The sequence below is a fragment of the Osmerus eperlanus genome, chromosome 28, assembly GCF_963692335.1.
Source record: "Osmerus eperlanus chromosome 28, fOsmEpe2.1, whole genome shotgun sequence".
Taxonomy (NCBI): domain Eukaryota; kingdom Metazoa; phylum Chordata; class Actinopteri; order Osmeriformes; family Osmeridae; genus Osmerus; species Osmerus eperlanus.
The window spans coordinates 6,734,047-6,760,141 of record NC_085045.1 but is presented as its reverse complement, the minus strand read 5'-3'; the positions used below and the strand labels follow the sequence as shown (position 1 = coordinate 6,760,141).

General features: G+C 40.6%; 2 protein-coding genes across 3 annotated transcripts; both read right to left on the bottom strand.

Annotated features, from left to right (window-relative positions):
- Positions 1-168: 168 nt before the first annotated feature.
- On the bottom strand, positions 169-4,318 carry LOC134015227 (transcription termination factor 1-like). 2 transcript variants are annotated; one of them, XM_062454612.1, is made up of 11 exons: positions 4,176-4,318; positions 2,966-3,935; positions 2,728-2,852; positions 2,374-2,559; positions 2,038-2,116; positions 1,797-1,921; positions 1,480-1,687; positions 1,288-1,383; positions 1,035-1,100; positions 840-925; positions 169-739 (listed from the first exon to the last, which is right to left on the bottom strand). In XM_062454612.1, the coding sequence occupies exons 2-11, from the start codon at positions 3,916-3,918 to the stop codon at positions 567-569; spliced, it is 2,097 nt and encodes a 698-aa protein (XP_062310596.1). In that variant the 5' UTR covers positions 3,919-3,935; positions 4,176-4,318; the 3' UTR covers positions 169-566. The 2 variants fall into 2 exon arrangements, with proteins under 2 accessions (XP_062310596.1, XP_062310597.1); XM_062454613.1 differs by lacking the exon at positions 4,176-4,318 and having other exon boundaries at positions 2,966-4,102.
- Positions 4,319-5,880: 1,562 nt separating this feature from the next.
- Positions 5,881-23,618, bottom strand: LOC134014919 (zinc finger protein 208-like). Its single transcript, XM_062454099.1, has 6 exons — positions 23,422-23,618; positions 23,188-23,213; positions 21,718-22,730; positions 16,590-17,351; positions 11,462-12,226; positions 5,881-7,360 (listed from the first exon to the last, which is right to left on the bottom strand). Exons 3-6 carry the CDS (start codon positions 22,486-22,488, stop codon positions 6,425-6,427), a joined length of 3,234 nt encoding a protein of 1,077 aa, XP_062310083.1. The 5' UTR covers positions 22,489-22,730; positions 23,188-23,213; positions 23,422-23,618; the 3' UTR covers positions 5,881-6,424.
- Positions 23,619-26,095: the final 2,477 nt, after the last annotated feature.

Here is a 26,095-nt window from a genome sequence, read left to right as displayed (position 1 = left end):
GAACCTGGATTTTTGGGTACTCTCTTTATGGAACAGGCCTCAGTTCTACTCCACTGTACTTTTGTTTATGTCCATTGCTGATGCTTTTCAGTTAAAACATTCATAGAAAATAAATAATTTGTCCACAATTTATCTTGCCAGAGAATAAAAGTTGTTGAATACATACCAAGTTGAGAACAATAGCACAACTTGTTTTAATTACAAAACATAGTAATACAACTTCTAATCATGTTAGCTTTGCTAGGGACCAGGGTATGACTTTTCATGCTACCCTAGGTGAGTTTAAATCTGAATACAAAAATGAAACCCTTTGTAATGATTAGCCTGGTAATTTGTTCAAACATTAATCATTTACACATGAATCCCCTTTGGACAGGTCCTACATATAAAGTATCATACATATAAAAAGGTGTCTTGCTTCAAATTATATATCTTTTTTTCTTATCATTATGATAATTTATCCCTCATCAGATCTGACCAGAATAAAAGCCTCTAAACATCTTCCCTATACCATTTTGGTCCATCTCCCTAAAAGGTCTTCTTCACGAACCATCTTCATGGGGGACCTATTTGATATTGTCCACCTCAATATCCTCCTCAGTCTCCACACCAAATATTTCTGAGAGAAGGAAGTGGTTGTGGGGTCGTTCACTCAAATCCACATCAGCATTCACATTAGGATCCTTGACCAGGGACTCCAGCACAGGAAGTGCCTTATCATACAGGAAATCAATAATTTCTGAAAAAGAGAAACAGAAAATAATCAGTTAACATGTCTTTTTGCTCAGCAGGTTTCTGTTGACATGCATCCGGTAGTAAATAAACGTTCATGAAATTACCACAGAAAGTCATCTTTTCCCACAGAGGCACCCTGGTCACTTTTAGGCGGAAGAACAGCTTCTGCGCATGATATGGAGTCACAGTTCTGCACCACAAGGAACACACCCAGATAGTTTAGTCCCTGGCTGAATTAGATCAGTGCACAACCAGGTAGTCAAAATGTAGTATTCAGCTAAGCTGAGAACATGTTTTACCCAGAGGCTGTAGCAAGTTCTTCCCAATCAACATCCGCTATATCTTCAACCTGCCTCTCATACAACCTAAAACATTTAAGTGTGAAACAGTCCGTCAGCCCATTAAGCTAAAACATTTTGGTTTAAAAGCTTTCAGCAACTCAACATCTTAAGACACATGAAACAATCGTAAACAATCAGCAAAAGTGTTGACAGTCTCTCGGCCACCATGGACTCAAGACAACCAGTCTAACCCATACGGTTACAACCGCACCTTCTGATGAGGTCAACCTTGGCCTGGATGTCCTTCTTTCTATTTCTATTTTGTGTTTGATCCCTCGGCACCATCTTCGATTTCAGGAAACACATCCTGTAAAGGCAGAAAAAATTAGTTGTAAAACTTTGTGTGCGAGTAACTGGCAGTAACTTCCAACAGTGCCATATATTCTCTCCCCCAACCCCTTACCACTTCACTCTGCATTGTGTCCAGGAGCGTGTTTCAACAATTTCGCTAATGCTTTTCCATGGGATGCCGTTCATCAGTTTCTCCTTCAGGATGAACTTTTCCCCCATCTGACTTTGTAAGTCCGGCTCGGTCAGGGTCTGCAGAATGTCCTTCATTGCCTCCATAAAACGATCGGTCTCCTCCTGGCTCCAAGAGCCTTTTTGGCTGGCTGATACATACTACTTTTACACACTAGATTTGAAGCAGTTCACATCTAATCCCCCCCATCATCCCAAATTAGGATTCAATTCCCATCTCTAAGGTGTAAGGCTACCCACCGATCTGAGCAAAGCGTTTCTCCACGGCCCAATCACTGCGGTCCATCAAACTAGAGATAGTTGCCCAGTTGTTGCCGTGCCGCTTTTGGAGTTTCTTCAAAGACCGCAGTTCGTCCTCTGTGAATCTTGGAAGGAAAAAACGAAAAAGGTTAAAGTCGTATCGCTCCAGCGATTCAACATGTACGTATCCTGTGTTGAAGAGGAAACCGATCAAAATCAATGAATTAATCTAACTACTCACTTTCCTTTGTTTCTGTATTCATGAAACATCCTTCTGCCGCGGCAGTAGACATCACGCCAAGGACGGGGTATTCCTTCAGCTACAATTGAAGGAATAGGTGAAGAATACAGGAGGAGGCACACTACTGACATCTGACAAGCTGGTGGGATTTACTTGAGTAGTTAAAACTACAGGAATGCACGTTTGATACATATGGCATATTAAGGAATTGTAATGTATTAACGCAGTCCTAAGACGATAACTTTAACGAAAGCTTCTTTTTTTTTTTTGAAGACTATGAAGAGATTTCAAACAAGTGTTTCTTGTTTGGCTACCTTGACTGGCTAAATGTTTTACCTATTTTCTCATAGAACTTGTGATGTTTTTTTTGTTTGTTTATAAAGGTTTTCTGAGCTTCGAAGAGTTTAGGGAAGAAGAGGTGGGTGGTGCTCTCAATCCCTGTCAACGCCAGAAAGTCAAGCACGTTCTCCTTCAACCTCTTGTTCTCAGGGCCTGTGAACCGACCAGACCGCAGAGGAATACCTTGGAGTAACAGGGAACAGTTTAGTCGAATACACAGTTGAAAGCTTAGTGCTAGCAAACAAAGGTTCGGTAAACATTATTGTCTGGTTTTAAGAAAAATCTGAGGATACACAACATAAAAATGTACAAACATACAATCAAAATGTCCTTTTCCATGAGAGAACTGACCTTGGCTTTTGAATGCTTTAAACCTAGGCAGGTCGCTAATAAGGAGGCGTCGGATGACACCTGGAGATCTGGACTCGATGTTTGGAATAAACTCCTTCAACTCCTCTATAAGCCGCTGCATTTCCCTAGGGCAGGGTAAGGGAACAAGCCATACTTTCGAAAGCGAGCAAGGGAAAATGAAAATAACTGCCTGGTCCATGAGATGTTAAATGTCAAAACACATTTCTAAACTACTCACTCCGAGATGGAATTCCTGGTGTCATTTTCTTTATCCATCCCTGCATTTTGCAGCTCTGTTTCTTCTCTGCTGCTGGGGAGGGAATCCTCCCCTTGTGTCTTGGTGTCTGGCACTTCTGGACCCAAACTATTTTCTGCAGTCCCTGTACCCCTATCCAAATGTCTCTTTTTAGTTTTCCTTTTGGCCTTTTTTGTCTTCCTTTTGGCGCCTCTATCATTTTCCAGTGCTACATTCTCTTCATTCTGGTGGGATTCCGACATCTCTCCAACATCTGATGCAGCGGTCACCTCTGGAGGACCAGAAGGCTGCTCTGTTCTTCGCTTCTTCACTTTCGGTTTTATGTCAGGATTTAGACAACTGGACTCGGTACAGTGTTTTGCTGTTGTAAGTGTTGCAGTCTCTAGACTACTGTCCGTGTTGTGTTCTGTTGGATGAGCAGTTTCATAGTCCTCCCCTCTCGCCTCAGGCTCTGTAGATCGGATTTTCCTGTGTCGTTTCTTCCTCTTGGTCAGTTCTGGGACACCCTCTGAACAGTCTTGGTTCACCGTTTCGATATTCTCCAACATATCTGGTTCAGGAGCGGTCAAGTCCACTTCCTGTTCAGGTAGCTTTTTGTCATGTTTCTTTTTCTTTCGTCTACAGATATGTTCTCTATCGTCCTGGGTTACCTTGGTTATAATGGGGTCTGGGTTGTTTACTGTCACAGCGTGGCGACCAGGACCCTGGCTGGTGGTGGAAGGTCCGCATTCCTCATGCACCGAAAGGTCATCACTCTTTTTTTTCTTTTTCTTCTTTTTCTTCCCAGCTAAAAGTGTCTCAATTTGTTCTGTGAGTGGGTGTTCAGTGTCTTCAAATGAAAGGGGTGATGTTTGAGACATCTCAATGAGTAAGGAACTATCCTTCGACTTCTTCCGTCCAAAAACTCCTGGACAGTTAGTGGTTCCGCCTACCATGTTCACGACTCCTCAGACTGCACAACGGAAATGTAATTTATAAACGTTCTTTAATTTGCCATACGCTATTCCAAATAATGTAATCGCTAAAAAAAACTAACTTCCAGAGGACGAACATTAACCAGTTCAATAACGTGGCTACGGAAATATATTAGCTAGCTCTACGACTTTGCATTCCTTGATTTGCCAAGTTATGCAACATATATTACATATGGGATAAGATTTCAAGAATAAAAACAAGAAGAGCAATCTCTTACCAAACCGAAGTCAAACGCACATGGACTTCTTCTTTTTTGAATCCAGGCGGCTTCAACAGGAAGCTTGTCTCACTCTTTGCTTAAACTCTCCACTGACATCTAGGGCAGAGGATGTCATGTGAGGGGTCCGTCCGATCCCATGAAGTTGGTTAGCTTTCATCCAGCGACTCTAGTATTTTATATGCTAAAACATCTTCCTATCTACAATAGCTACACTCACCATGGTAGCCTGTAAATTATTATCAGGGGCCGTTTAGGAATTAATTCAGACTGAGCGTACACAAACACATATGAAACAGATACACATTCACATATGAAACGTTCACACACATCAATACTACTGAAAACTCACATCCACATACTGTATGTGAAATGCTCGCATCGACACATGAAACTCATTCACATGTGAAATGTTCACACACGCATTCATAAATGTTAAAACGTAGGGAAACTTAACTTAAGTTATGACAAACTACATTAATTTAGAGCTCACGTAACCGTGGATGCAAACCAATGACTGTAAAAAGTCAAGGATACAAACACTCGGGATGCAGTTGCACATTTGAAACACCAGATGGCACCAGCACGGTAAAAAGGCTACAATGATAGGCATGCATGCGTCATCATATTGTCATTAATTTTCGTATTAAAATCGTACACTTGAACTGTGTACACCATATTGAAGAGAAGGGCTTTTTCTAATTATATAAGTGTATACGTGATTTAAGGAAAATCATCCATTATCAAGAAGATTTCAAACAGCAATTTTTAATCTTCTCGTACAACTTCATTTTCAACAACTTTTATTACAAGATAGATGAAAACGTATATAAAACATACTTTATGTCCACATTAAATCGGCAAACAAGTAATAGATATTTAGGTAGGGTAGGCCTACTTAATTTTCACAGAAATCTGCAAAAAGAGGCTAAACAGTTCTACTACGGTCAGTATCTCACTAATCGTATACTTTTGTCCGAAACTCGCGTTACTCCAACAAACACACATTATTAAAGAAACTTCATTTATGCTACAAACCTGCCGTAGCTTACTCCATTCAAACCCGGCAATTGCACTCTATTAAAACAAATGGACTAAAAATGTTAAAAAATATCGTGATGTAAATTTTAGGATATAGGCCCTGTTATCAGGCTATCATCTGGTAAATAGGACAATAAACCCCGTGCTGGAATTTTATAATTAAAAGTTTGAGGTCAGAAGAATTTGCCTTTATCTGTTTATTCTTGCAACAAGGAGGAGCATTCTAAAACAGTACCAAAGTGATGTCTGTAATAGAAGGGCTCTCTGAAAATGACATAACCGAGCACTCTTTTAAACAGTAGTTCCAGACAGTTACATAATCAGTTCAATACTTCATGTCTATCAAAAGAGGCACTCCACAATATGCAAGAAAGCAGAAAGGAAACAGGTTGCAGAACTTAATACAGATGTTTAACACTAGAGACAGAGCTTAAGACAAGAAAAAGGAACTTGTGTTGAAGAATCCCTGCTGTGTGGGCAAAACAACCAGGGTCAAACAGTCACATTTGTTAGACGTTTGGTCAGCAAGCAGAAACTTAAGCAATACTGTCTTAGGCCAAAAGGTTATTCTAGCTTTACAGAAGTTAAAACCTAAACAATAATTGTTCTAGGCCAAAGAATATAGACATCTAAAAAAGATAAGATAAGATAGACATCTTTAAAAAAAGTCATTTTCTATTACAACCCTTTTGTTTCAGAAACATCCAGTCTCTTGGCCCTTAAATTTCTAAAAGTAAATACAGAGAAGTGTGTCCGTATTCTTCAACAATGGATGAAGATCAGTTTGCATTGGACGACTAATCATCAAATTCAAATCAAATTAATTTGTATAGCCCTTTTTCCAAGCAATGTCACAGAGGGCTTGACACACGCCTGTAGAACTACCCCTCAACCAACCTAAACCCTCAAGGAAGACAAGGAAAACTTGAGAAAAAAAAACAGAAAAAAACTTGGGAGGAGCAGTTGAGTGCTCCCCTCCTCCAAATACAGTTGGTGAAAGAGAGGTGCAGAACACAGGCTGTTATGCCCCTCGCCATGTTTGCATGTGTGTTCTGTCTTGTGTGTTTGTTTAGTGTTACGGCCTTTCCCCCTAGACAAGGTTCGTAATAGTCATACATCAATAAAAGTTGATGACAAAATGGAGATGGAAAATGGTCATACAGAGGTTCTCTCAGGTGGTGGATGCTGGGACAGCTTGGCCCCAGACATTACTTCTTTGGGGGTTTTCTATTGTGAACACGTAGGTGACTCTTCAGATGGCCATTTGTTTTACCTGAATAGTCACAGAGGTCACACCTGTAGGGCTTCTCTCCAGTGTGGATCCTGCTGTGAACTGTTAAATTGCTAGCATGGCTAAAGGTTTTACCACAGAGGTAACAGATGTAGGGCTTCTCTCCAGTGTGGATCCTGCGGTGAGTTGTGAAATGGCCAGCGTGGCTAAAGGTTTTACCACAGAGGTCACAGCTGTAGGGCTTCTCTCCAGTGTGGATCCTGCTGTGAATTGTCAAACTGCTAGCACGGCTAAAGGTTTTACCACAGAGGTCACAGCTGTAGGGCTTCTCTCCAGTGTGGATTCTGCAGTGATCTGTAAAATCCCTATTGCTGCTAAAGGTTTTACCACAGAGCTCACATCTGTAGGGCTTCTCTCCAGTGTGCATCCTGCGGTGAGTTGTGAAATGGCCAGCGTGGCTAAAGGTTTTACCACAGAGGTAACAGATGTAGGGCTTCTCTCCAGTGTGGCTCCTGCTGTGAACTGTGAAACTGCTAGCATGGGTAAAGGCTTTACCACAGAGGTCACAGCTGTAGGGCTTCTCTCCAGTGTGGATCCTTCTATGAATTCTGAAATGGCTAGCCTGGCTAAAGGTTTTCCCACAGAGGTCACAGCTGTAGGGCTTCTCTCCAGTGTGGATCCTGCTGTGAACTGTGAAACTGCTAGCATGGGTAAAGGCTTTACCACAGAGGTCACAGCTGTAGGGCTTCTCTCCAGTGTGGATCCTTCTATGAATTCTGAAATGGCTAGCCTGGCTAAAGGTTTTCCCACAGAGGTCACAGCTGTAGGGCTTCTCTCCAGTGTGGATCCTCATGTGCTTCTTGAGGTTCCTGGATGAGGAAAGGCTCTTCCCACATGTAGCACAGTGATGTGTCTCCATAACTCAGCTCTCTCTTTGTTCTCTGTCTGGTCTCTCTGTATCCTGTCTTGTATCTAGTCTCTGGAAGCTTGTTTCTCTCTCTGGTTGATCCTCTGTCTGATTACTGCTGTTTCTGGTTGAAACTTTCAATAGTTGAGTCTCTCTCTGTAGTCTCTCAGGTTGAGTCTCTGTAGTCTCTCTGGAGCCTTAAGGTGTCTCCTCTGTCTAGTCTCCGCCCATGATAAAGTATGATTGGCCAGTAGGGGATCTGGAAGAAACAGTTCAAAGTTACTTTTGTCAGTGTCCATTTTGCAAATGTAATGTTGATCATTTGGTGAGAGGTGTATGTTTCTCAGGTTTATATTTACTGGAGAAACACAACACTGTGATAAAACATAATCTCTGGCATAATCATCTGGCATACCTCAGTAATTTGGCTTTCTTCAAAATAATAATAGCCTATAGGATTAGTTACTACACAATAAGCATGACATGTAGGAATTAACAATAAAATAACTTTGGATTGGAATTGCAAGTTTTAATTCCAATAATATTAATATACTCTATTGGGTCTCATACTCTATGTGTCTCGTTTTCTATTTAAAAACGGATATTACAACATAGAAAATAAATTACGGAATGTTTCCACTGTAGCAATACAGAACGCAGCAAACTATCTCTATGCTGACTACGAGGGCGGTCAAATTAAAGTTCACAAAACTGAAGTACATACCTTGAGACTCACAAAACTGTCTGCATCTGAATAACAAAAAAAAAATCATATTACATTCACTTTTCACAACGTAGCCTACTAACATACCCGTATCCCCATTATAGACAAATCTAGCTAACAACACAATGGAAGTAAAGCTAGCTAGCTAGCTAGCACCGAAATTAGTTTTAAATCAAGCACAAAGTCGCAAATCTTGGATACAACGTCAAAAGCAACGCATATAACGATTGCACGTACCTTCATATTTGTTAGAACTGCAACAGAGCTTTGATCTTTAAATGCATTAGGTCTCAAAATGTTCAAACGTAGGGACACTTCACTGTACGTATCTCCATGATAAACTGCACATGTTTATTCTTCGACAGGTCTGCAAACGCATTAGTAAGCAGAGAATTAAATCGTTTTAACAAATCGAGTCGAGTCTCATTTTAACTGACTAAACTTTCTCTTCATTTGGGTAGACCACAGTTCTCTGCTATCTTGTTAAGTAGGCTACACCTGTTGTATGTAAATATGTTTGAGCTGTCGAAAGTACAGGATTGCTTCATATTTTTACTGTAAATGTCACAAGTAGGCTATATATTTAGGTAGTAATTATTTTTAAATGGTGAACGCATGTTATTCTCGACGATGGAAATCAAGTTATGTAAGGTGACTGACAATGTTTGAATTGACTTTAGGCTGTGGATGATAAAAATGAAAACATTCACATAATTTGTGAAAGTCTATAAGAGATTACAGGTGTATCCAACTCTAATCCTTGGGCCTGCTCCTCAGAGCAGCAGAGTAACAGCTGGACTAGAGCATTCTAGTGTCACTGGAATATAGTTTGTACTTGGTGCACTCACTCAGCTGATCTCTCAATTTGACTGACATAAATACACCCTCTTCACATACTCCTGGGTGTATTTTATGTTACACGCAGCAGCTCTGAGTTTAGTTTGAGTTACGAATGAGAGGAGTTCTTCACAGCACATTTCCCTTTCCCTGAATTTAGAGTTGTACCAAAAGTTCAGCTAACGTCCTGCTCTCATTTTAACTGACAAATATACACAGACTGATGCCCCCCAAGACACTCATCTGTGAACCATTGATGACAGTTCTGTCAGCAATCTTCAATCCTTATAGGATAACCCTTTCACTAACAGACATGTTCCTAATCAAACAGTATTATTAAATACATTATATGTGGACTGTTTTATGGGTAAGTAAATACATGTAATTCCCAAGATGAATTGTCCTTGTGTGCTTCTAGAAATACCCCGTTTGTATTCACGTATCTTACTGTGTTTTAGCTACCTAAAACTAGTGTTGGTTTACTTGTCTGGCACAACCAATGGGATGTTTCCCAAAATCCAACCTACCCGACATTCAGATGTCCATGCAGGACCCTCACGTTGACTCAAGCACATGCTTTATCGACATTGTGTGTTTTTTTCACAGTAGCGTTGCATGGTTGACATTTTTCTTAAGGGCGGTGTTTGAAGACATCTTTGGGGTGATTGTTATTCTTTTGCCAGAATTCCCATTTCTTGTACAACACATTGTCAAGATGTTCCCAATCGTACAAGCTTGATATACAGGCAATTTCCTGTTGGCATGTTTTTACCCAGCACTGAGTCCTCTAACCACTGCCATTATCATACTCAAATCTTCACAACTATTATCACTTTTAGGGCTTTCCTGGATTCCCTGGTCTACCTGGCTTACTTGGAATAAAGGTATTTGTCCTTGTCAAGTCCACTTGAACACCCTTGCATATGCACACATAGCCTATTCTGAAGATTTCTAAATATTGATCTAAATTATATGTAAATGTATAGCTTATGGAAATGCAGCTATTTGTATTTTATACTTTAATTACCGTGATTTTATCCAGGGGCTTTTCGGGAGCCGTGGGGGGCAATTTCATCAGGGGGGCCATGGCCCCCCATGGCAGGGCCCCTTGGGGCCCATGCTGTTGAACCTGTATACACCCACTTAAATGAATCCTGAAGTTAAAACACCAGCATTTACATAATGAATTATGTGTGATTATATGTATGTGCGTTTCAGTGTCCTTTTACAAATATAAATGGGTAGAAACTGGGGGGGACGGTATAAACGGCATAGAAATATGCCGGTATGAATTAGGCCTACAATATGAATCTTGACCATAACGTTAAATGCGCAGTAAAGCCTTCCACGAATTGCATTTGTCAAGGCCCCATTCACACCAGGCACGGCATAAAATTACTGTGCAGAATCTAAACCCCAATATCGCAAGCAATCTATGCAAATGTTGCAACCAATCTTCTGCATCCTCATAATCAGTGTTGTATAGATGGAGTAGACCATCTTTTTCGGTCTTTATCGTTCGGTTTTTAAATGACACAACTTCAGTGTTTACAGAGACTTAAAAGGTTGGTTAGAATTGTGAAATGTTTATTGTATAGCAACAGATTTGTTACCACTAGCTTACTACTAATACTGAACAAAGTTTTCTTCTGATCCCATAAAAGTAGCCTACTGTTGAACTCTACATGTTCTGTGGCAATTCACTGCGGCAGATTATGGCCGGTGCCGATTGCATTCTACTGAAACAAATGGACTGAAAATGTTAAGAAAAACTCACATATAGTGATATATAGCCTACTGTTACCGTCCGTGCTACAAAATTATACTGTGATTACGTAAATCTTAGGACATAGGCCTACCGCCCAGCCCTATGTTTAACACATCTCTGTTCCAGTCTTCATCATCCAGTGAGGTAGGAGAGAAGGGTGTAAACTGCCCTGTTATCAGGCTATCATCTGGTAAATAGGACAATAAACCCTTTTGTTTCAGAACCATCCAGTCTCTTGACCCTTTACTTGTAAATGTAAATACAGAGAAGTGAGTCCATGTTCTTCAACAATGGATAAAAATAAGTGTGCATTGGACGACTGATCATCAAATTTAAATCACATTTATTTGTATAACCCTTTTTAATGCAATGTCACAGAGGGCTTCACATACGCCCGTAGAACTGCCCCTTAACCAACCTAAAACCTCAAGGAAGACAAGGAAAATTTGAAAAAAATAGAAGAAAACTTGGGAGGTTTCTAAAGACAGTTGGTAAAAGAGAGGTGCAAAACACAGGCTGTTTCGTCCCTCGCCCTGTTTGCATGCGTGTTCTGTCTTGTGTGTTTGTTTAGTGTTACAGCCTTTCCCCCTAGACAAGGTTCGTAATAGTCATACATCAATAAAAGTTAGATGACAAAATGGAAGAACCTTGGGAGATAGCAGTCTAACAGTAGAGGGATTGGGATTTTGTAGTTGTAGGCTGGTAGTTCTTCCAACTGTGGGTCATACAGAAGTTTTCTCAGGTGGTGACTGCTGGGGCAGCTTGGCCCCAGACATTACTTCTTTGGGGGTTTTCTATTGTGAACACGCAGGTGACTCTTCAGATGGTCCTTTGTTTTACCTGAATAGTCACAGAGGTCACAGCTGTAGGGCTTCTCTCCAGTGTGGATCCTGCTGTGAACTGTTAAATTGCTAGCATGGCTAAAGGTTTTACCACAGAGGTAACAGATGTAGGGCTTCTCTCCAGTGTGGATCCTGCGGTGAGTTGTGAAATGGCCAGCGTGGTTAAAGGTTTTACCACAGAGGTCACAGCTGTAGGGCTTTTCCCCAGTGTGGATTCTGTGGTGATCTGTCAAACTGCTAGCACGGCTAAAGGTTTTAGCACAGAGGTCACAGCTGTAGGGCTTCTCTCCAGTGTGGATCCTTCTATGAGTTCTGAATTGGCTAGCCCGGCTAAAGGTTTTACCACAGAGGTCACAGCTGTAGGGTTTCTCTCCAGTGTGGATTCTGCAGTGAGTTGTGAAATTGTCAGCGTGGCTAAAGGTTTTACCACAGAGGTCACAGCTGTAGGGCTTCTCTCCAGTGTGGATCCTGCTGTGAACTGTGAAACTGCTAGCATGGGTAAAGGTTTTCCCACAGAGGTCACAGCTGTAGGGCTTCTCTCCAGTGTGGATCCTTCTATGAATTCTGAAATGGCTAGCCTGACTAAAGGTTTTCCCACAGAGGTCACAGCTGTAGGGCTTCTCTCCAGTGTGGATCCTCATGTGCTTCTTGAGGTGACTGGATGAGGAAAGGCTCTTCCCACACGTATCACAGTGATGTGTCTCCATAACTCAGCTCTCTCTTGGTTCTCTGTCTGGTCTCTCTGTATCCTGTCTTGTATCTAGTCTCTGGAAGCTTGTTTCTCTCTCTGGTTGATCCTCTGTCTGATTACTGCTGTTTCTGGTTGAAACTTTCAATAGTTGAGTCTCTCTCTGTAGTCTCTCAGGTTGAGTCTCTGTAGTCTCTCTGGAGCCCTAAGGTGTCTCCTCTGTCTCCGCCCATGATAAAGTATGATTGGCCAGTAGGGGATCTGGAAGAAACAGTTCAAAGTTACTTGTGTCAGTGTCCATTTTGCAAATGTAATGTTGATCATTTGGTGAGAGGTGTATGTTTCTCAGGTTTATATTTACTGGAGAAACACAACACTGTGATAAAACATAATCTCTAGCATACACTCCTCAGTAATTTGTCTTTCTTCAAAATAATAATAGCCTATAGGATTAGTTACTACACAATAAGCATGACATGTAGGAATTAACAATAAAATAACTTTGGATTGGAATTGCAAGTTTTAATTCCAATAATATTAATATATTCTATTGGGTCTCATACTCTATGTGTCTCGTTTTCTATTTAAAACGGATATTACAACATAGAAAATAAATTACGGAATGTTTCCACTGTAGCAATACAGAACGCAGCAAACTATCTCTTTATGCTGCCTACGAGGGCGGTCAAATTAAAGTTCACAAAACTGAAGTACATACCTTGAGACTCACAAAACTGTCTGCATCTGAATAACAAAAAAATCATATTACATTCACTTTTCACAACGTAGCCTACTAACATACCCGTATCCCCATTATAGACAAATCTAGCTAACAACACAATGGAAGTAAAGTTAGCTAGCTAGCTAGCACCGAAATTAGTTTTAAACCAAGCACAAAGTCGCAAATCCTGGATACAACGTCAAAAGCAACGCATATAACGATTGCACGTACCTTCATAGTTGTTAGAACTGCAACAGAGCTTTGATCTTTAAATGCATTAGGTCTCAAAATGTTAAAACGTAGGGACACTTCACTTTACGTATCTCCATGATAAACTGCACATGTTTATTCTTCGACAGGTCTGCAAACGCATTTGTAAACAGAGAATTAAATCGTTTTAACAAATCGAGTCGAGGCTCTCATTTTAACTGACTAAACTTTCTCTTCATTTGGGTAGACCACAGTTCTCTGCTATCTAGTTAAGTAGGCTACACCTGTTGTATGTAAATATGTTTGAGCTGTCGAAAGTACAGGATTGCTTCATATTTTTACTGTAAATGTCACAAGTAGGCTATATATTTAGGTAGTAATTATTTTTAAATGGTGAACGCATGTTATTCTCGACGATGGAAATCAAGTTATGTAAGGTGACTGACAATGTTTGAATTGACTTTAGGCTGTGGATGATAAAAATGAAAACATTCACATAATTTGTGAAAGTCTATAAGAGATTACAGGTGTATCCAACTCTAATCCTTGGGCCTGCTCCTCAGAGCAGCAGAGTAACAGCTGGACTAGAGCATTCTAGTGTCACTGGAATATAGTTTGTACTTGGTGCACTCACTCAGCTGATCTCTCAACTTGACTGACATAAATACACCCTCTTCACATACTCCTGGGTGTATTTTATGTTACACGCAGCAGCTCTGAGTTTAGTTTGAGTTACGAATGAGAGGAGTTCTTCACAGCACATTTCCCTTTCCCTGAATTTAGAGTTGTACCAAAAGTTCAGCTAACGTCCTGCTCTCATTTTAACTGACAAATATACACAGACCGATGCCCCCCAAGACACTCATCTGTGAACCATTGATGACAGTTCTGTCAGCAATCTTCAATCCTTATAGGATAACCCTTTCACTAACAGACATGTTCCTAATCAAACAGTATTATTAAATACATTATATGTGGACTGTTTTATGGGTAAGTAAATACATGTAATTCCCAAGATGAATTGTCCTTGTGTGCTTCTAGAAATACCCCGTTTGTATTCACGTATCTTACTGTGTTTTAGCTACCTAAAACTAGTGTTGGTTTACTTGTCTGGCACAACCAATGGGATGTTTCCAAAAATCCAACCTACCCGACATTCAGATGTCCATGCAGGACCCTCACGTTGACTCAAGCACATGCTTTATCGCCATTGTGTGTTTTTTTCACAGTAGCGTTGCATGGTTGACATTTTTCTTAAGGGCGGTGTTTGAAGACATCTTTGGGGTGATTGTTATTCTTTTGCCAGAATTCCCATTTCTTGTACAACACATTGTCAAGATGTTCCCAATCGTACAAGCTTGATATACAGGCAATTTCCTGTTGGCATGTTTTTACCCAGCACTGAGTCCTCTAACCACTGCCATTATCATACTCAAATCTTCACAACTATTATCACTTTTAGGGCTTTCCTGGATTCCCTGGTCTACCTGGCTTACTTGGAATAAAGGTATTTGTCCTTGTCAAGTCCACTTGAACACCCTTGCATATGCACACATAGCCTATTCTGAAGATTTCTAAATATTGATCTAAATTATATGTAAATGTATAGCTTATGGAAATGCAGCTATTTGTATTTTATACTTTAATTACCGTGATTTTATCCAGGGGCTTTTCGGGAGCCGTGGGGGGCGATTTCATCAGGGGGGCCATGGCCCCCCATGGCAGGGCCCCTTGGGGCCCATGCTGTTGAACCTGTATACACCCACTTAAATGAATCCTGAAGTTAAAACACCAGCATTTACATAATGAATTATGTGTGATTATATGTATGTGCGTTTCAGTGTCCTTTTACAAATATAAATGGGTAGAAACTGGGGGGGACGGTATAAACGGCATAGAAATATGCCGGTATGAATTAGGCCTACAATATGAATCTTGACCATAACGTTAAATGCGCAGTAAAACCTTCCACGAATTGCATTTGTCAAGGCCCCATTCACACCAGGCACGGCATAAAATTACTGTGCAGAATTTAAACCCCAATATCGCAAGCAATCTATGCAAATGTTGCAACCAATCTTCTGCATCCTCATAATCAGTGTTGTATAGATGGAGTAGACCATCTTTTTCGGTCTTTATCGTTCGATTTTTAAATGACACAACTTCAGCGTTTACAGAGACTTAAAGGTTGGTTAGAGTTGTGAAATGTTTATTGTATAGCAACAGATTTGTTACCACTAGCTTACTACTAATACTGAACAAAGTTTTCTTCTGATCCCATAAAAGTAGCCTACTGTTGAACTCTACATGTTCTGTGGCAATTCACTGCGGCAGATTATGGCCGGTGCCGATTGCATTCTACTGAAACAAATGGACTGAAAATGTTAAGAAAAACTCACATATCGTGATATATAGCCTACTGTTACCGTCCGTGCTACAAAATTATACTGTGATTACGTAAATCTTAGGACATAGGCCTACCGCCCAGCCCTATGTTTAACCCTTGTGCTGCCTTCGGGTCACATGACCCAAAGGTTCATAACGAACCACCGTTGTGTTTACCCAATTTTACCCAATACAAAAACAAATAACAATTATTTTCTTTTAACCATTGCAATGTGGGGGGTCTGAGACAGCCCGACAGTTAAAAGAAAATGCTTCACTTTGTTTTTGTAGGAGGTAAATTTGTCGCAATACGACGGTGGGTCACAATGACTGATGGGTCAGAATGACCCGAAGATAACACAAGGGTTAACACATCTCTGTTCCAGTCTTCATCATCCAGTGAGGTAGGAGAGAAGGGTGTAAACTGCCCTGTTATCAGGCTATCATCTGGTAAATAGGACAATAAACCCTTTTGTTTCAGAACCATCCAGTCTCTTGACCCTTTACTTGTAAATGTAAATACAGAGAAGTGAGTCCATGTTCTTCAACAATGGATACAAATAAGTGTGCATTGGACGACTGATCATCAAATTTAAATCACATTTATTTGTATAACCCTTTTTAATGCAATGTCACAGAGGGCTTCACATACGCCCGTAGAACTGCCCCTTAACCAACCTAAAACCTCAAGGAAGACAAGGAAAATTTGAAAAAAATAGAAGAAAACTTGGGAGGTTTCTAAAGACAGTTGGTGAGGTTTCTAAAGACAGTTGGTGAAAGAGAGGTGCAAAACACAGGCTGTTTCGTCCCTCGCCCTGTTTGCATGTGTGTTCTGTCTTGTGTGTTTGTCTAGTGTTACAGCCTTTCCCCCTAGACAAGATTCGTAATAGTCATACATCAATAAAAGTTAGATGACAAAATGGAAGAACCTTGGGAGATAGCAGTCTAACAGTAGAGGGATTGGGATTTTGTAGTTGTAGGCTGGTAGTTCTTCCAACTGTGGGTCATACAGAAGTTTTCTCAGGTGGTGACTGCTGGGGCAGCTTGGCCCCAGACATTACTTCTTTGGGGGTTTTCTATTGTGAACACGCAGGTGACTCTTCAGATGGTCCTTTGTTTTACCTGAATAGTCACAGAGGTCACAGCTGTAGGGCTTCTCTCCAGTGTGGATCCTGCTGTGAACTGTTAAATTGCTAGCATGGCTAAAGGTTTTACCACAGAGGTAACAGATGTAGGGCTTCTCTCCAGTGTGGATCCTGCGGTGAGTTGTGAAATGGCCAGCGTGGTTAAAGGTTTTACCACAGAGGTCACAGCTGTAGGGCTTTTCCCCAGTGTGGATTCTGTGGTGATCTGTCAAACTGCTAGCACGGCTAAAGGTTTTAGCACAGAGGTCACAGCTGTAGGGCTTCTCTCCAGTGTGGATCCTTCTATGAGTTCTGAATTGGCTAGCCCGGCTAAAGGTTTTACCACAGAGGTCACAGCTGTAGGGTTTCTCTCCAGTGTGGATTCTGCAGTGAGTTGTGAAATTGTCAGCGTGGCTAAAGGTTTTACCACAGAGGTCACAGCTGTAGGGCTTCTCTCCAGTGTGGATCCTGCTGTGAACTGTGAAACTGCTAGCATGGGTAAAGGTTTTCCCACAGAGGTCACAGCTGTAGGGCTTCTCTCCAGTGTGGATCCTTCTATGAATTCTGAAATGGCTAGCCTGACTAAAGGTTTTCCCACAGAGGTCACAGCTGTAGGGCTTCTCTCCAGTGTGGATCCTCATGTGCTTCTTGAGGTGACTGGATGAGGAAAGGCTCTTCCCACACGTATCACAGTGATGTGTCTCCATAACTCAGCTCTCTCTTGGTTCTCTGTCTGGTCTCTCTGTATCCTGTCTTGTATCTAGTCTCTGGAAGCTTGTTTCTCTCTCTGGTTGATCCTCTGTCTGATTACTGCTGTTTCTGGTTGAAACTTTCAATAGTTGAGTCTCTCTCTGTAGTCTCTCAGGTTGAGTCTCTGTAGTCTCTCTGGAGCCCTAAGGTGTCTCCTCTGTCTCCGCCCATGATAAAGTATGATTGGCCAGTAGGGGATCTGGAAGAAACAGTTCAAAGTTACTTGTGTCAGTGTCCATTTTGCAAATGTAATGTTGATCATTTGGTGAGAGGTGTATGTTTCTCAGGTTTATATTTACTGGAGAAACACAACACTGTGATAAAACATAATCTCTGGCATACACTCCTCAGTAATTTGTCTTTCTTCAAAATAATAATAGCCTATAGGATTAGTTACTACACAATAAGCATGACATGTAGGAATTAACAATAAAATAACTTTGGATTGGAATTGCAAGTTTTAATTCCAATAATATTAATATATTCTATTGGGTCTCATACTCTATGTGTCTCGTTTTCTATTTAAAACGGATATTACAACATAGAAAATAAATTACGGAATGTTTCCACTGTAGCAATACAGAACGCAGCAAACTATCTCTTTATGCTGCCTACGAGGGCGGTCAAATTAAAGTTCACAAAACTGAAGTACATACCTTGAGACTCACAAAACTGTCTGCATCTGAATAACAAAAAAATCATATTACATTCACTTTTCACAACGTAGCCTACTAACATACCCGTATCCCCATTATAGACAAATCTAGCTAACAACACAATGGAAGTAAAGTTAGCTAGCTAGCTAGCACCGAAATTAGTTTTAAACCAAGCACAAAGTCGCAAATCCTGGATACAACGTCAAAAGCAACGCATATAACGATTGCACGTACCTTCATAGTTGTTAGAACTGCAACAGAGCTTTGATCTTTAAATGCATTAGGTCTCAAAATGTTAAAACGTAGGGACACTTCACTTTACGTATCTCCATGATAAACTGCACATGTTTATTCTTCGACAGGTCTGCAAACGCATTTGTAAACAGAGAATTAAATCGTTTTAACAAATCGAGTCGAGGCTCTCATTTTAACTGACTAAACTTTCTCTTCATTTGGGTAGACCACAGTTCTCTGCTATCTAGTTAAGTAGGCTACACCTGTTGTATGTAAATATGTTTGAGCTGTCGAAAGTACAGGATTGCTTCATATTTTTACTGTAAATGTCACAAGTAGGCTATATATTTAGGTAGTAATTATTTTTAAATGGTGAACGCATGTTATTCTCGACGATGGAAATCAAGTTATGTAAGGTGACTGACAATGTTTGAATTGACTTTAGGCTGTGGATGATAAAAATGAAAACATTCACATAATTTGTGAAAGTCTATAAGAGATTACAGGTGTATCCAACTCTAATCCTTGGGCCTGCTCCTCAGAGCAGCAGAGTAACAGCTGGACTAGAGCATTCTAGTGTCACTGGAATATAGTTTGTACTTGGTGCACTCACTCAGCTGATCTCTCAACTTGACTGACATAAATACACCCTCTTCACATACTCCTGGGTGTATTTTATGTTACACGCAGCAGCTCTGAGTTTAGTTTGAGTTACGAATGAGAGGAGTTCTTCACAGCACATTTCCCTTTCCCTGAATTTAGAGTTGTACCAAAAGTTCAGCTAACGTCCTGCTCTCATTTTAACTGACAAATATACACAGACCGATGCCCCCCAAGACACTCATCTGTGAACCATTGATGACAGTTCTGTCAGCAATCTTCAATCCTTATAGGATAACCCTTTCACTAACAGACATGTTCCTAATCAAACAGTATTATTAAATACATTATATGTGGACTGTTTTATGGGTAAGTAAATACATGTAATTCCCAAGATGAATTGTCCTTGTGTGCTTCTAGAAATACCCCGTTTGTATTCACGTATCTTACTGTGTTTTAGCTACCTAAAACTAGTGTTGGTTTACTTGTCTGGCACAACCAATGGGATGTTTCCAAAAATCCAACCTACCCGACATTCAGATGTCCATGCAGGACCCTCACGTTGACTCAAGCACATGCTTTATCGCCATTGTGTGTTTTTTTCACAGTAGCGTTGCATGGTTGACATTTTTCTTAAGGGCGGTGTTTGAAGACATCTTTGGGGTGATTGTTATTCTTTTGCCAGAATTCCCATTTCTTGTACAACACATTGTCAAGATGTTCCCAATCGTACAAGCTTGATATACAGGCAATTTCCTGTTGGCATGTTTTTACCCAGCACTGAGTCCTCTAACCACTGCCATTATCATACTCAAATCTTCACAACTATTATCACTTTTAGGGCTTTCCTGGATTCCCTGGTCTACCTGGCTTACTTGGAATAAAGGTATTTGTCCTTGTCAAGTCCACTTGAACACCCTTGCATATGCACACATAGCCTATTCTGAAGATTTCTAAATATTGATCTAAATTATATGTAAATGTATAGCTTATGGAAATGCAGCTATTTGTATTTTATACTTTAATTACCGTGATTTTATCCAGGGGCTTTTCGGGAGCCGTGGGGGGCGATTTCATCAGGGGGGCCATGGCCCCCCATGGCAGGGCCCCTTGGGGCCCATGCTGTTGAACCTGTATACACCCACTTAAATGAATCCTGAAGTTAAAACACCAGCATTTACATAATGAATTATGTGTGATTATATGTATGTGCGTTTCAGTGTCCTTTTACAAATATAAATGGGTAGAAACTGGGGGGGACGGTATAAACGGCATAGAAATATGCCGGTATGAATTAGGCCTACAATATGAATCTTGACCATAACGTTAAATGCGCAGTAAAACCTTCCACGAATTGCATTTGTCAAGGCCCCATTCACACCAGGCACGGCATAAAATTACTGTGCAGAATTTAAACCCCAATATCGCAAGCAATCTATGCAAATGTTGCAACCAATCTTCTGCATCCTCATAATCAGTGTTGTATAGATGGAGTAGACCATCTTTTTCGGTCTTTATCGTTCGATTTTTAAATGACACAACTTCAGCGTTTACAGAGACTTAAAGGTTGGTTAGAGTTGTGAAATGTTTATTGTATAGCAACAGATTTGTTACCACTAGCTTACTACTAATACTGAACAAAGTTTTCTTCTGATCCCATAAAAGTAGCCTACTGTTGAACTCTACATGTTCTGTGGCAATTCACTGCGGCAGATTATGGCCGGTGCCGATTGCATTCTACTGAAACAAATGGACTGAAAATGTTAAGAAAAACTCACATATCGTGATATATAGCCTACTGTTACCGTCCGTGCTACAAAATTATACTGTGATTACGTAAATCTTAGGACATAGGCCTACCGCCCAGCCCTATGTTTAACCCTTGTGCTGCCTTCGGGTCACATGACCCAAAGGTTCATAACGAACCACCGTTGTGTTTACCCAATTTTACCCAATACAAAAACAAATAACAATTATTTTCTTTTAACCATTGCAATGTGGGGGGTCTGAGACAGCCCGACAGTTAAAAGAAAATGCTTCACTTTGTTTTTGTAGGAGGTAAATTTGTCGCAATACGACGGTGGGTCACAATGACTGATGGGTCAGAATGACCCGAAGATAACACAAGGGTTAACACATCTCTGTTCCAGTCTTCATCATCCAGTGAGGTAGGAGAGAAGGGTGTAAACTGCCCTGTTATCAGGCTATCATCTGGTAAATAGGACAATAAACCCTTTTGTTTCAGAACCATCCAGTCTCTTGACCCTTTACTTGTAAATGTAAATACAGAGAAGTGAGTCCATGTTCTTCAACAATGGATACAAATAAGTGTGCATTGGACGACTGATCATCAAATTTAAATCACATTTATTTGTATAACCCTTTTTAATGCAATGTCACAGAGGGCTTCACATACGCCCGTAGAACTGCCCCTTAACCAACCTAAAACCTCAAGGAAGACAAGGAAAATTTGAAAAAAATAGAAGAAAACTTGGGAGGTTTCTAAAGACAGTTGGTGAGGTTTCTAAAGACAGTTGGTGAAAGAGAGGTGCAAAACACAGGCTGTTTCGTCCCTCGCCCTGTTTGCATGTGTGTTCTGTCTTGTGTGTTTGTCTAGTGTTACAGCCTTTCCCCCTAGACAAGATTCGTAATAGTCATACATCAATAAAAGTTAGATGACAAAATGGAAGAACCTTGGGAGATAGCAGTCTAACAGTAGAGGGATTGGGATTTTGTAGTTGTAGGCTGGTAGTTCTTCCAACTGTGGGTCATACAGAAGTTTTCTCAGGTGGTGACTGCTGGGGCAGCTTGGCCCCAGACATTACTTCTTTGGGGGTTTTCTATTGTGAACACGCAGGTGACTCTTCAGATGGTCCTTTGTTTTACCTGAATAGTCACAGAGGTCACAGCTGTAGGGCTTCTCTCCAGTGTGGATCCTGCTGTGAACTGTTAAATTGCTAGCATGGCTAAAGGTTTTACCACAGAGGTAACAGATGTAGGGCTTCTCTCCAGTGTGGATCCTGCGGTGAGTTGTGAAATGGCCAGCGTGGTTAAAGGTTTTACCACAGAGGTCACAGCTGTAGGGCTTTTCCCCAGTGTGGATTCTGTGGTGATCTGTCAAACTGCTAGCACGGCTAAAGGTTTTAGCACAGAGGTCACAGCTGTAGGGCTTCTCTCCAGTGTGGATCCTTCTATGAGTTCTGAATTGGCTAGCCCGGCTAAAGGTTTTACCACAGAGGTCACAGCTGTAGGGTTTCTCTCCAGTGTGGATTCTGCAGTGAGTTGTGAAATTGTCAGCGTGGCTAAAGGTTTTACCACAGAGGTCACAGCTGTAGGGCTTCTCTCCAGTGTGGATCCTGCTGTGAACTGTGAAACTGCTAGCATGGGTAAAGGTTTTCCCACAGAGGTCACAGCTGTAGGGCTTCTCTCCAGTGTGGATCCTTCTATGAATTCTGAAATGGCTAGCCTGACTAAAGGTTTTCCCACAGAGGTCACAGCTGTAGGGCTTCTCTCCAGTGTGGATCCTCATGTGCTTCTTGAGGTGACTGGATGAGGAAAGGCTCTTCCCACACGTATCACAGTGATGTGTCTCCATAACTCAGCTCTCTCTTGGTTCTCTGTCTGGTCTCTCTGTATCCTGTCTTGTATCTAGTCTCTGGAAGCTTGTTTCTCTCTCTGGTTGATCCTCTGTCTGATTACTGCTGTTTCTGGTTGAAACTTTCAATAGTTGAGTCTCTCTCTGTAGTCTCTCAGGTTGAGTCTCTGTAGTCTCTCTGGAGCCCTAAGGTGTCTCCTCTGTCTCCGCCCATGATAAAGTATGATTGGCCAGTAGGGGATCTGGAAGAAACAGTTCAAAGTTACTTGTGTCAGTGTCCATTTTGCAAATGTAATGTTGATCATTTGGTGAGAGGTGTATGTTTCTCAGGTTTATATTTACTGGAGAAACACAACACTGTGATAAAACATAATCTCTAGCATACACTCCTCAGTAATTTGTCTTTCTTCAAAATAATAATAGCCTATAGGATTAGTTACTACACAATAAGCATGACATGTAGGAATTAACAATAAAATAACTTTGGATTGGAATTGCAAGTTTTAATTCCAATAATATTAATATATTCTATTGGGTCTCATACTCTATGTGTCTCGTTTTCTATTTAAAACGGATATTACAACATAGAAAATAAATTACGGAATGTTTCCACTGTAGCAATACAGAACGCAGCAAACTATCTCTTTATGCTGCCTACGAGGGCGGTCAAATTAAAGTTCACAAAACTGAAGTACATACCTTGAGACTCACAAAACTGTCTGCATCTGAATAACAAAAAAATCATATTACATTCACTTTTCACAACGTAGCCTACTAACATACCCGTATCCCCATTATAGACAAATCTAGCTAACAACACAATGGAAGTAAAGTTAGCTAGCTAGCTAGCACCGAAATTAGTTTTAAACCAAGCACAAAGTCGCAAATCCTGGATACAACGTCAAAAGCAACGCATATAACGATTGCACGTACCTTCATAGTTGTTAGAACTGCAACAGAGCTTTGATCTTTAAATGCATTAGGTCTCAAAATGTTAAAACGTAGGGACACTTCACTTTACGTATCTCCATGATAAACTGCACATGTTTATTCTTCGACAGGTCTGCAAACGCATTTGTAAACAGAGAATTAAATCGTTTTAACAAATCGAGTCGAGGCTCTCATTTTAACTGACTAAACTTTCTCTTCATTTGGGTAGACCACAGTTCTCTGCTATCTAGTTAAGTAGGCTACACCTGTTGTATGTAAATATGTTTGAGCTGTCGAAAGTACAGGATTGCTTCATATTTTTACTGTAAATGTCACAAGTAGGCTATATATTTAGGTAGTAATTATTTTTAAATGGTGAACGCATGTTATTCTCGACGATGGAAATCAAGTTATGTAAGGTGACTGACAATGTTTGAATTGACTTTAGGCTGTGGATGATAAAAATGAAAACATTCACATAATTTGTGAAAGTCTATAAGAGATTACAGGTGTATCCAACTCTAATCCTTGGGCCTGCTCCTCAGAGCAGCAGAGTAACAGCTGGACTAGAGCATTCTAGTGTCACTGGAATATAGTTTGTACTTGGTGCACTCACTCAGCTGATCTCTCAACTTGACTGACATAAATACACCCTCTTCACATACTCCTGGGTGTATTTTATGTTACACGCAGCAGCTCTGAGTTTAGTTTGAGTTACGAATGAGAGGAGTTCTTCACAGCACATTTCCCTTTCCCTGAATTTAGAGTTGTACCAAAAGTTCAGCTAACGTCCTGCTCTCATTTTAACTGACAAATATACACAGACCGATGCCCCCCAAGACACTCATCTGTGAACCATTGATGACAGTTCTGTCAGCAATCTTCAATCCTTATAGGATAACCCTTTCACTAACAGACATGTTCCTAATCAAACAGTATTATTAAATACATTATATGTGGACTGTTTTATGGGTAAGTAAATACATGTAATTCCCAAGATGAATTGTCCTTGTGTGCTTCTAGAAATACCCCGTTTGTATTCACGTATCTTACTGTGTTTTAGCTACCTAAAACTAGTGTTGGTTTACTTGTCTGGCACAACCAATGGGATGTTTCCAAAAATCCAACCTACCCGACATTCAGATGTCCATGCAGGACCCTCACGTTGACTCAAGCACATGCTTTATCGCCATTGTGTGTTTTTTTCACAGTAGCGTTGCATGGTTGACATTTTTCTTAAGGGCGGTGTTTGAAGACATCTTTGGGGTGATTGTTATTCTTTTGCCAGAATTCCCATTTCTTGTACAACACATTGTCAAGATGTTCCCAATCGTACAAGCTTGATATACAGGCAATTTCCTGTTGGCATGTTTTTACCCAGCACTGAGTCCTCTAACCACTGCCATTATCATACTCAAATCTTCACAACTATTATCACTTTTAGGGCTTTCCTGGATTCCCTGGTCTACCTGGCTTACTTGGAATAAAGGTATTTGTCCTTGTCAAGTCCACTTGAACACCCTTGCATATGCACACATAGCCTATTCTGAAGATTTCTAAATATTGATCTAAATTATATGTAAATGTATAGCTTATGGAAATGCAGCTATTTGTATTTTATACTTTAATTACCGTGATTTTATCCAGGGGCTTTTCGGGAGCCGTGGGGGGCGATTTCATCAGGGGGGCCATGGCCCCCCATGGCAGGGCCCCTTGGGGCCCATGCTGTTGAACCTGTATACACCCACTTAAATGAATCCTGAAGTTAAAACACCAGCATTTACATAATGAATTATGTGTGATTATATGTATGTGCGTTTCAGTGTCCTTTTACAAATATAAATGGGTAGAAACTGGGGGGGACGGTATAAACGGCATAGAAATATGCCGGTATGAATTAGGCCTACAATATGAATCTTGACCATAACGTTAAATGCGCAGTAAAACCTTCCACGAATTGCATTTGTCAAGGCCCCATTCACACCAGGCACGGCATAAAATTACTGTGCAGAATTTAAACCCCAATATCGCAAGCAATCTATGCAAATGTTGCAACCAATCTTCTGCATCCTCATAATCAGTGTTGTATAGATGGAGTAGACCATCTTTTTCGGTCTTTATCGTTCGATTTTTAAATGACACAACTTCAGCGTTTACAGAGACTTAAAGGTTGGTTAGAGTTGTGAAATGTTTATTGTATAGCAACAGATTTGTTACCACTAGCTTACTACTAATACTGAACAAAGTTTTCTTCTGATCCCATAAAAGTAGCCTACTGTTGAACTCTACATGTTCTGTGGCAATTCACTGCGGCAGATTATGGCCGGTGCCGATTGCATTCTACTGAAACAAATGGACTGAAAATGTTAAGAAAAACTCACATATCGTGATATATAGCCTACTGTTACCGTCCGTGCTACAAAATTATACTGTGATTACGTAAATCTTAGGACATAGGCCTACCGCCCAGCCCTATGTTTAACCCTTGTGCTGCCTTCGGGTCACATGACCCAAAGGTTCATAACGAACCACCGTTGTGTTTACCCAATTTTACCCAATACAAAAACAAATAACAATTATTTTCTTTTAACCATTGCAATGTGGGGGGTCTGAGACAGCCCGACAGTTAAAAGAAAATGCTTCACTTTGTTTTTGTAGGAGGTAAATTTGTCGCAAT

Coding starts and splice junctions, on each gene's coding strand:
- LOC134015227 (XM_062454612.1), bottom strand. CDS start 3,918: ATGGTAGGCGGAACCACTAACTGTCCAGGAGTTTTTGGACGGAAGAAG. Junction 926..1,034: donor GAACTTGCTACAGCCTCTGG/GTAAAACATGTT, acceptor CTTGTGGTGCAG/AACTGTGACTCCATATCATG. Junction 740..839: donor GGAAAAGATGACTTTCTGTG/GTAATTTCATGA, acceptor TCTCTTTTTCAG/AAATTATTGATTTCCTGTAT.
- LOC134014919 (XM_062454099.1), bottom strand. CDS start 22,488: ATGGAGACACATCACTGTGATACGTGTGGGAAGAGCCTTTCCTCATCC. Junction 12,227..16,589: donor ATAGAAAACCCCCAAAGAAG/TAATGTCTGGGG, acceptor TGAGTTATGGAG/ACACATCACTGTGATACGTG. Junction 7,361..11,461: donor ATAGAAAACCCCCAAAGAAG/TAATGTCTGGGG, acceptor TGAGTTATGGAG/ACACATCACTGTGCTACATG.